Here is an 11,484-nt window from a genome sequence, read left to right on the forward strand (position 1 = left end):
ACATTTAAACGTGGATTCAAAAGTCTGGTGGCTATGACACATTCAAAATGGAAAATATAAGAAATTAGAAGTAATAAACTACATCTCTGGGAATCAACATTTGGATAATCTCTAAGACTGTTACTAACTGAAAAGAAACCAGAAGTATGACACTCTATATTTTCTCTTGGTATGTATGCATAAAACAAAGACTGCACTCCAATATATTAATATGTTTGTGTGTTAATGAAAATTCATGCAGATGTGTAACGTAGAATTTATACCCATCTCTTGAGAGTATCCATTGCTGGCCAGGGGGCATTACGTTACAAGTAGGGATGGGAAATACTTTAATATGAACTCGTATGTCCGTGTATCTATAGACATTTAGGTTATGCTGACCTCATAAAAGTAATAGGGCCTACAGATTCATTATCTCTTTCTGAACACTTTGCCTAAGTGATCTCTGTTCTTTGCATGTTTGAAAGGGTTTAGTGCTGAAAACTTCTGGACCAGCAGCTTTTTAATGGAAAATTTGATGATGGCAGATTCAGTTTCTTGAGTAGCTAAAGGACTATAGAAATTTTCTTTTTCATCTTGTGTCAACTTTGGTAACATATCCTTCAAGAAATGTATCCATTCATCAAAAGTGTTACATTGTTTGGCATAACTTTATTGATAGTTTTTTATTACTGTTCATTTCTTTGGGTTTGTGGCGACCATTCCCCATTACTTATTACCGTTGCTCCCACACACACATTTATGAAAGAGAGAAAGAAACCTGGCACCAAAAAAATGCAGATTCTGTCTTTTACTCTTGCAAGTTTTCTGTAATTTTTATAACACAGTAAGTATGAGTGTGTATAATATGTACATGCACACACACAGTCATACGTGTGTGTGTGTGTATGTGTGAGTGTGTCCTATTTCACAATTTTTTAGACTCCTTTATGCCAGGGTTCACCTTTCAACATGCCTTAAGAGATTCAGGCTCAATTCACCGACTTCAGTGTCCAGCATTTCCAGACATACTCCGATGACTGGAGTCAGAACACCAGATGCATACACTCTTTTATTCAAGAAGGATAATTCAGACATCGCCCTTGACATGTTTGTTGCTTCCAACCAAAGCCATAATAATGTTCATTACTGATGCCTTTGACATTTGCAAACTGTAGCCCAGTTAGAGGCTATGTTTGTCTCAGTATTTATTCTATTAAATCCTGGTTGAAGCTCATTTTATTTTCCTGAGGTGTGGACGGGATCTCTGAACTTTGGCCCGGCCATTGGAGTAAGTGGGGCATCCTGAGTGCTGATCTCTTAGATGGTGAACACCTGTGTATCATGGCTAGCGGATCCATGTGCTCTGCCTGTTACAATGGGAATGGCCATTCCCTAGAAGTTCCCGTGTCTACTGCTGTTTGAAACTTAATGGGATGGCACGCTCTAGATCTTGCGTACTGTGTTCACAGCTTCCCAACTGAGCTCACCATCTGATGGTTTGTCCAAGCGCTACACTGACACCATGACCCTCTGGGTTGACCATGTCTCAGCTGCTGCCCCATCTTGGATGACCGTGATGCCCCATCTGTAATGACTGTGATCCTACTGTAAGGAAATAGCAGCCCTTCTCCTCAGTTTCATGGGTAATGGTGCTGTGATGGTAGGCACTTCCCCTCAATTATGACTCGAGGCATTGTAGACTGTCTGTGTATAAATCTCAGTGAGGTGTGCACACTTCTGTCCTTGTGGTAGATAAGATGCTTCCTTGGGACGTTTTTCTTGACCATTATAGTAAAAATACCCATCGTCCCTTCCGCTGATGGTTTAGACCTTTTTCTCCCTCTCATTTAGACACCTCTGTGGCTTTTCTCTTTAAGCCTAATCTGAATTGTCTCTGATGGGATGTTGATCCTATGCCAGCCATGCTTTCCTGGGTAGTTGTATGTAAAGTGGATATTTAGGTGTTTTTAAAATTAAACACACAGGCTTAGGATACATGCATATGTGCACAGACACACAGGTACAGGATACATGTGTAATCAATTTATTTCATCATTCAGAAATCCTGTGACACCAAACAGGACCTGAATGGTGATGGACAGAGACGAGATGGGAAAGGCGAACATGTTTATGAATCGAGAAAATGATGTGAGGCAGAAAGAAGGAACATACGCTTCATGCTGTTGATCCTGATTCCATGGGGAAGACCGTGTTCCTGGTTCTGAGGGATGCAGCTACAGGTGCATAAAACAGGGGAGGAGGTTGAGTTGAGTGGACTGTATGAGCCTCAGGAAGTACAACATCAAGGGTTCGGAGGACGTTTAGTTGACCCAGTGCACCAATCCCACAGGGAACATCATACTCTCCATCCCCACGATATGGGGGGGACCCACTGGAATTTTTTCAGGGATGTGTGTGTGATGGGACTTTTCATAATCAGGACCCCTTCCAACACTTTCATGATTTCAGAATGAATGTTCATGGGGATGGCACATCAAACATGATTTTACAGGATCTTTGATGGACTTACACTCTGGTCTTCTGATTGCAAAAGCTCTCTGGCCTCAGGACATTATATTCAGCATGAAAGCTAATATTTCTGTTTGACCTTTCTTTCGCCCCTTTCTTCCCAACAACAGTGACAAATGGCATGTGTTAGCCTAGAGCACAATCGTAATTTGAGGCTCGTATTACTTTAAAGGTTTAACAATCACACTTTAAGGAAATCACGTTCTGCCAGAAAATGCACATTGAACGCTTGTGTCATTGGCGTGGTAGGAGGGCCCCTGAGGTGGCTGTTGCAATTACGCAAAATTAAACACGGGAGGAGCGGGAAGAGTGGACATGGAGTGGTGACGCATTCGGACAGCCCTCAAGTCAGAACTGACTGGAAAACTCATTTTTCCTGTCATCCCCACCAGCATCTGGCTTTCCTGCTTCTCTCTGAATGGCTGTCACTGGCATGATTCTTGTGAAATAATGCTTTATCCCCCAAACTGCTTTTTAGCATTAATCACCTCAACTGGTTTGCAATCTTGGGGTAAAAAAAGTAACCTCATGTAACATAAAAAAGTTCTCTAGTGACATAATTACTGAGTTGACATAGTGGCACTGATAACACGTCATTCTTACTTACAGTGTTCAGGACGGGTGGTACTGCTCTCATTTTTAGGACACTTCTCTGGGGAAAGACAAATATAAAAGGTGAATAAAGGAGCAACCCATCATGGCCATTTCCCAATATTTGTATGGATTTCTTCTTTTAAATAATGGGTTTTATGAAAGATAATTCATGGAAGAGAAAATGTAAAATGAATCAGTTTTTTTTTTCCAGATAGCATTTTTACAGATCAGGTGAGAGATATGTTCAGGAAAAAAAAAAAAAAAAAAAAAAATATATATATATATATATATATATATATATATATATATATATAGTCACATTACCAGTTTTGCTCATATCTATAAGATTTTCTTCAGGAATATTGTTTTCTCTCATCAACTCCCTGAACCTTGCAAAGTCGTTGTCATCAGGATGAAGTCTTCTGCCTGAAAATCACCGTGCATAAAGCAGAAATTGCCCATTAGAACCTGTAAGAATTTTTGCATGCAGAACGAGGAGAATGAATGGGGAAATCAAGTCTTTAACTCAGTCTCCAACAGTTGCCACTGACTTTGTCCCAGTGTCAGCTGCCTGACCTAAGTGGGTAGGAGCCGTTCACTGCTTTCCCCCTGTGTATCCCATGCAGTGCCCAGCATCAGCAGCGGGACTCCAGGAAAACAGCAGGAAATCCATGAATTGGGGGCCTAATCCATCAAGAATATCCAGCCTACCCCATCTCTGCCTACACCTCAGACTCTGGCTCTGACATGCACCCCTGGTCTGGGCCCAAAGAAAATGCAAGCACGGTTCTCACCTTCCCAGCCATAGCCCTGTCACACGGTGATGGGAGACAGCTTCCTTTTTTATGAAAACCAGAGTTTTCAAATGCCTTTTTCCAACTTGAAACCTAGTATCTCAGAGCTGAAACACCCCTCTCAAGCCCCTGGGGGTGGAAATCGTTGATGTTCACAACAGTGCATTGAAAGGATTAAACAGGAGGAAGGTTTTTTGTTGTTTTGAAGTTTCTGCTCTGAGGCTGAAGAGTCTATTTGAAAAATTGTCATAAAATGAAGGAATTGGGGTCAACCCGAAGATAGCCGTGGCTTGAAATGAGTTGACTTGTTAGCAAATAATTTCTAATCAAACTAATTTTTTTTTGCACAAATGGGAATTATTCTTAAATGTCTTACGATCTGGTACCTCCAACCTCTACTGATGTTCACACTGAGAATGCTGACAGTGGAAATATTACAGGGCCATGACCATCGTCAGGAAGATATACGTACCAAGCAATACAAACGCTTGTGCGGTGTTTCTTCTGTTGTTCATGTTGATTGTGATAGAATGTGAATTGGCAGAAAAAATATTTAAAATATTCTGATTCGTATCTGTGAGTGAGACAAAAAATATATATGTAAAATGTATATAAACTGTAGCCTTGCCTTAGTGAATGTATTGGAGATTGGCTCTACGATGGCCTATTAGCATATTGGTAAAAACATTCTCATATTGGTCCCTCCGATGATGCAGCGAATGCTAACATTGCTTATGACATGGAGACAAGGCCCGTAAGGAACTTTTCCTTATTGCCCCATTCTTCTGAAATTAAACATTTCACCCTTTCCTGTCTTACTAAAGTGTTTTCTGAAACATGTGTTCCAGTGGAGCCAACATTTTTTTTTTTTAATTTTTTTTTTAACGTTTTATTTATTTATTTTTTTGAGACAGAGAGAGACAGAGCATGAACAGGGGAGGGTCAGAGAGAGGGAGACACAGAATCTGAAGCAGAGCCAACATTTTTTGAACAACACGACTTGTTGTTATATGGCATATTATCAATACAAGTTTAAAATCTCTTTCTATTTGCCTTATCCCGGCATTGGAGATGATTTCTCTTTAAGACCAAAATTCAGTTGCCCTTTAAAACCCTGCATGACTGTGTGCTGAGTGCCTATCCTACACTGGGCGATCTTCTGAGTCATTTGCGTCCGCCCCCTTAATCTAGGTGTATTACCCAACAAATTTCTGGCTGCCACGAACATGTGCATTTTTATTAATACGGTTTTACTTGTGACGATACACACGTTCAGATCCTGCCTGCAGGGGCACCTTCCACTCTGGCTCTGCCCATCCACCCTGGCACGTATACAAGAAAAAGAATAAGCATTGACCAACTTAGCGTCATCACCATACCTTCTAATATCCATTCTCTCTTCTGCTCTCAACATACACAATGCCTTATTGGAACCACTCATGAGGATTTTATTTGAAACTATGCCACTTTGTGTTTCCCATTCAAATAGCCTTAGTCAGCCCCAGCCAGAGACCAAGTGGCAGCTGAAACAACTTCAGAGTTGCATGGACCTAAATCTTGCACAGGCCTGCTCTTAGGTCCATGAGTCTTGGGTTATGTTGGAACAATTTAAATAAGAGTTTATACATCTCTTCAGATTCTTAGTAACCAAATGTTTTAATGATAATGTTATAAAGAAGGGCTTCGCTTGGATTGCTCAGTCAGTTGAGCATCTAACTTCTGCTCAGGTCATGATCTCACGGCTCATGAGTTCAAGCCCTACATCAGGCTCTGTGTTGACAGCTCAGAGCCTGCAGCCTGCTTCGAATTTTGTGTCTCCCTCTCTCTGTGTCCCTCCCCTGCTCGTGCTTGGCTCTCTCTCTCTCTCTCCCTCTCTCAAAGATAAATAAACATTAAAAATTTTTTTTAAATGAAGGGCTTTGCAGGAAATCTCACTAAATAGGTTTATATAGGTAGTGCAGGTTATGGAAGCAATGAAGTTAAATCTGTCTTCTGAGCCTCCGGGGTGTTTTCAAGGCCACTGCTGGTATTCTGCTTGTCAGTGTGACACCTCACTTTCTCCAGAACAGAGCTGGGTAGGTTACAATTCCTAGTTCCCAAAGAGCTGTTAGAGTAAGTGCAGCTCATTCTCCCTTCTTAAATTGTCCAAATCTAAGTTAGAAGGGGTTACCAAAAGGGAGAACATTAAAAAAAAGATGATAGAGGACGTTGATGGCTCAGGCAAAGGAAAAAATAATGTAAAGCTAAAAAGAGTGAAAACATAACTTAAAAGATCTACTGGGAACATAAGTTACTGAGGAATATGCGTAGGGTCGAATGCCAGGCCTATAATTCACTTTGTTTGCATATATTTTACTTTTTGCCAAGTCGTTGTGCTGTTTCTTATCTTAGATGAGGGCTGTAACCACAGACTTACACATCACAATTTTAATCAGATATTTAGACATTAGGCCATTTAAAATTTGGAGTGTTGTTTAGGGTAATTAGGAAGAATTTAGAATCTAAGTGTTAGCCGACATCCCCATTGCTTTTAACAGAAGCTGAGGTTACGAACAAATGTGCCTGGCGATTAAAATCACTCCGATTTCCTTGGATTGTAGGTTAATCTCCCAAGAATGGAATGCAGTAAGATGTTTTAAGATGATGTTTAAAAAAGTATTCTCTTAAAGCAAAATGAGATTGATATGTAAACTGAGGATAGACCTATTATATTTAGTTCCTAAGGCCATTTAAATTATCTTGAAACATTCTCATATACTCAAGAACTTTATGAAATAAACATCCTGAGCACTTATCAATGATTTAATAATACTCAAAATTGGAAGGGGCCACCGATGTCCTATGACTTAACTGTGCACGACAAGATAAAGTGCTTGGATAGATAATTTAGGGGAGTGTGCCTGGTCACATTTCCAATGATTAGTTGAACTAGAATTCAGGCAGACTAGAGTTCCAGAAAGAAGTGGAGACTAAGATTTTGACCTTAATATCTCAGTAAAATACTTGTACTTACAACCAATATTGATAAACTTGTCACGCCCAATGGTTCCCACGGCAGACTTTTCTGTGCACAGTCCGTTCGTCCTTAAAAACAAAATGTCTTCGAGTGAGTCGATGAAAACAAACTTTGAACCACAATTAACATTCTCTTTGTCTCAACTGCACAAGAATCTGAATGAGGCATCATTTCAGTGCCTGTAAACGACGTGCCAAACGAGACAAACGTGTCTCTTTTTATTTCTCATTCTTCAAAGTATGTGCCTGTGTTTATGTGTGTGTGAGCAGTGGAGACTGAAAGATTCTTGCATTCGACCTATAGCTTTAGAAATTAGGTCTTCAGAAACAGACTTCATTCGGTTACTTATAATCCCCTGTCACCACCCCTTGCAAGTTTTCTCATTTCTTTATACTGAGAACTTTCTGAACTATCATAAGCTATCATCAGTTCCCCCAAGCAGCTCCATCCGAACTCAGAAAGGTAGAAATTAGCGTGATACTTCCCACCTGCAGTGTAAATAGATGTTTTAATCTTACAGGCCATGGATCTGTTTGCATGATTTGGTGCTTTCAGATGCCCTATATTCCTGTGATTTCAGGGATACCTCCTGCTTCATTTTGTTATCCTAGGAGTCGTCTACTGGAAGTCAAATGTTGGCGTGGAAATCATTGTTAGTTCCAGGTGAATTCATCAGCATGTGTGATTGCTGGTGTTTTCGATTTGGCAATACACTTCAACTATGCGATCATTTGTCATTTTCTGGTGCCCTCTTTCCACCGCATCTTTCCTCTTAGTAAAGAATTTCATGCATGATATTATTACTCTATAGATCTGTATCTGGCTCTGGTTTGAACAATGGAACTAAAAAAGTGTCTTCATCGTCTGTTACTCTTGAGTTCTTAATAAAATGCCTGCAGAAAAGTGAGCATCTTATAAATAATATTTGAAGCAGCAAAGGCTTTGGTGAATTTAATAATGAGTAAACATTGCTACTTGGGAGTTCTTCAGGGTAGAGAATGATTGAGGCCAGTGTCGGGAACCCTATGGTCACAGGAGGTCCCTGAGAATCATCTCATTAAAGCAAGAAGGGTGTACTGAATTTCTTAAGAACTCAGAGTCTCACTTTTCAACATCACTGAGGTATTTCACTGCAAACATGCAACTCAGATGCCCTCTCAGTGTCATCAGATCAGGCCATTTCATTCTGTGCTATTCTTACATGACAGAAATATTGAAGACGACTGTGCCATTTGTTATGTCCACATGAACTTTGCGCATATAACTGGGGAATGGGTCGTTGCTTATCTTGTCAACGTTGGTGGCTGCGACCAAAAGCGTGTTCCATTCTCCTGAAAGCTAAAAGCAAAGTTTCCATCAGAAACGTTGGTCCAATTCTTTTGATGGCCTCCAACATCATCCAGCATGGGTTTCCCTCCTCTTTTACATCAGCAGTGAGCTACCTAACTTTAAAGAACAAAAGCAAGATTTATAAAATACTGAGAAACCCAATTCTGCAGCAGAACTAAAAATTCACATAGTCCTGAAATAGCACACTCGTTCTTATCAAATGCAAGAGCTCAAACCCAACAGCTCTTTGGCTGACGCACCTTCTGTTTTATAAGTACGGGGGAAGCAGCCAGTTAGTAGACCAGAGCAGACATGTACAAAAGAAATGTGTTAGGAGGTGATGAACAGAGGGATTCCGAGTTTCCAGGTGCATGGCTAGGCTTAGATGCACATAAATTTGGATATGCATAGAAAACCCCCCAAAAGACACACACACACACACACACACACACACACACACAGAGGCACACACATGAAGACGTCCATGTCAGGTTAGCCTTTTTCTGGTACCTGTGTAAGGTTGTCTTGTAAAGGTGGGCGGCTGTCCGGTAAAGGTAGGTGGCCATCTGGTAGAGGTAGGCGGCCGTCCGGTAAAGGTAGGCGGCCGTCCGGTAGAGGTAGGCGGCCATCCGGTAGAGGTAGGCGGCCGTCCGGTAGAGGTAGGCGGCCGTCCGGTAGAGGTAGGCGGCTGTCCGGTAGAGGTAGGTGTCCGTCCGGTAAAGGTAGGCGGCTGTCTGGTAATGGTAGGCGGCCGTCCGGTAAAGGTAGGCGGCCGTCCGGTAAAGGTAGGCGGCTGCCACAAACCAGAACGACTCCAAGAAGTAAGAGTAGAATCTTCATCTTTCTGACACCTCTTGGTTTCTCCTCTGGAGGAAGCTCAGAATCAATTACCTGCTGCTGAGAATCTTGACCTCTTTATATAGTAAACATCTGTGAATGTGGCAATGTTTATCTACTTGTCATTTTCACAAGAGACCATTGTGCAACGCTGAAAGTAAACATTCTGTTGGCAGCAATGTATCCCAAAGGTCTCTCAGACCTGCGGCATGTTAGTCGTTTCTTCCATCAACCCCTCCAAAGGACATTCAGAAGGTAGGCTTGCCTACAGGGTCGTTTGGATCAAGCCTGCATATCTCATGTCACACTGAGACTCATTCACTCATTCTTGGAGCGGGGGAGTGCGGGGAACAAACCTGTCCTTCCCTTTCTCTCAGATGAGTTTCAAGGAAATCACCTTCTTTCCCCAGCAAACTGCACCCTTTTCCTTGTTGAAAGACAGAAAGATTTATGTGTGGGCATTGAGTTATGCCCACTCATAAATATAAATGCCCAAGGCACAGACCAAATGTGTGGAACCATTAGGTCTTCCTTTATTTCCCAGACTCTGAAGTGGGTGAACGAGCTGGACGGTACACTACTTTGAAGGTTTTTTGGGGACAAAGGTTTAGAGTGTCCTGAGTGACTCTGACCCTGTGAGTTGATTGTGACATCAGACAATTTTGTACTGATGGAAAGCTCTTAGGGGAGTGTTCCGCTTGGAGAAAACATGTTTTAAGTTGTTATTAAAATCTTAAAAAAAAAAAACAAACAGTGAATCAGTTCACAAAATAACAGTCTTTTAGGAAGCTGTTACCATGGCCAATTTCTTCAACATTAAATGAACTTTCCAGTCATCTTTACAGGCCAATAAAATTAAACAGTAACAGAGGTGCCTTGGTAGCTCAGTTGGTTAAGTGTCTGATGCTTGATCGCAGGTCAGGTCTTGATGTCAGGGTTGTGAGTTCAAGCCCCGCGTTGGAGTCCACACTGGGTGTGAAGTCCTTGCCTAAATAAATAAGGAAGCAAACAAACAAACAAATAAATAAAGCAAGAACAGTCAACCTTACGACCCTTTTGCTCACTTTTTGTCGGTTATGAAATGGAAAGAGTAAATGGTCTATGGGATAAGAATAGACCGGAATGTCAAGAATATATGGGTATCTTTTGAAATTTGATAAGAGCAGGGCTAATATGGTCTAAAACCCAGTCTGTTGCAATAACCCTTCATTAAAAGTGTCCCCCATCGAAAATCATGTGTTGAAATCCAAACCTCCAGAATCTCAAGTGTACTTTCAAAATAGGGTCACTGAAAACATACTTAATTAAGAGGAGATCGTGAGGGACTAATCCAGTAAGGCTGGTGTCCTTATCAAAAGGGAAATTTGGGCATACATGGAGAAAACAGGGTTATGCTGCCCCAAACCAGCGACCTTCCACAGGCTAGAGGAAAAGAATGAAAGAGAGCCTCCTCTAGAGGCTGCATGGAGAGCCCCGGCTGCCCAAATCCCATCTCAGACTTCTGGCCTCTGGATCTGTGAGATAACACATTTGTGTTGTTTTAAGCCACTGTGTTTGTTTTGTTTATTGTTTGTTTGTACAGCAGCCCTGGAAAACTCATGTTTTCCAGGAGTTGGGATTTGATATTGATTTGACTTAGGCGATTCGGCTCAGTTTGCCACTGGCTCCTACAGCCTGCGGCTGAGCCATGTGAGTTCACGGGAGACGTTCTTTTCTCCGTGGCTAACAACTCAATAGGGCAAGAGAGTTCAAGTCTCAAGGAAGCTTCTTGGAAGGTGTCAAGAGACCATTCCTACAAATGACTGAGGACCTTCAGGGAAATCAAGGAGAAAGAAAACAATGAATTTCCTCTGTTTGTAGTTTCCCTAACATTTTTTATAGGCATTTAAAATGGTGACAGGTTTGGGCACCTGGGTGGCTCAGTCGATTGAGCGTCTGACTTTGGTTCAGGTCATGATCTCACACATGGTTCACGAGTTCGAGCCCCGTGTCGGGCTCTGTGTTGACAGCTCAGAGCCTAGAACCTGCTTCCGATTCTGTGTTTCCTCTCTCTCTGCGCCTCCCCTGCTTGTGCTCGCTCACTCTCTGTCTCTCTCTGTCTCTCTCTGTCTCAAAAATAAACATTAAAAATATTTTTAAATGGTGACAGGTTAAAATGATTGGCTCACTTTATTTTTCACAGAAACCATGTGGTCTTCATTATTCTTGGGAGGTCTTTCCTTTCTCCAGAGATGTGGTTTGGCTCTGGGCACAGGACCGGTCACAGTCTGTCTGTCTGGATTTCACAAATTCTTTTTTATTTACTTTGAAGGTACTTTCTATTCTCCCACAAAAGGCAACAAAAACAATTGTGGTGAAGGACTTCCTCGCCAGATGAGTGTAATTAATTACACATAGCATGGA

The 11,484-nt window shown here is 41.6% G+C and overlaps 1 protein-coding gene across 1 annotated transcript; it reads right to left on the bottom strand.

Moving 5' to 3' along the window:
• Positions 1-2,010: 2,010 nt before the first annotated feature.
• On the bottom strand, positions 2,011-9,127 carry LOC145713496 (odorant-binding protein-like). Its single transcript, XM_081792327.1, has 7 exons — positions 8,755-9,127; positions 8,117-8,253; positions 6,913-6,983; positions 4,372-4,473; positions 3,430-3,531; positions 3,119-3,163; positions 2,011-2,216 (listed from the first exon to the last, which is right to left on the bottom strand). Exons 1-7 carry the CDS (start codon positions 9,082-9,084, stop codon positions 2,158-2,160), a joined length of 846 nt encoding a protein of 281 aa, XP_081648453.1. The 5' UTR covers positions 9,085-9,127; the 3' UTR covers positions 2,011-2,157.
• Positions 9,128-11,484: the final 2,357 nt, after the last annotated feature.

The sequence above is a fragment of the Panthera onca genome, chromosome X, assembly GCF_046562875.1.
Source record: "Panthera onca isolate mPanOnc1 chromosome X, mPanOnc1 haplotype 2, whole genome shotgun sequence".
Classification (NCBI taxonomy): Eukaryota; Metazoa; Chordata; class Mammalia; order Carnivora; family Felidae; genus Panthera; species Panthera onca.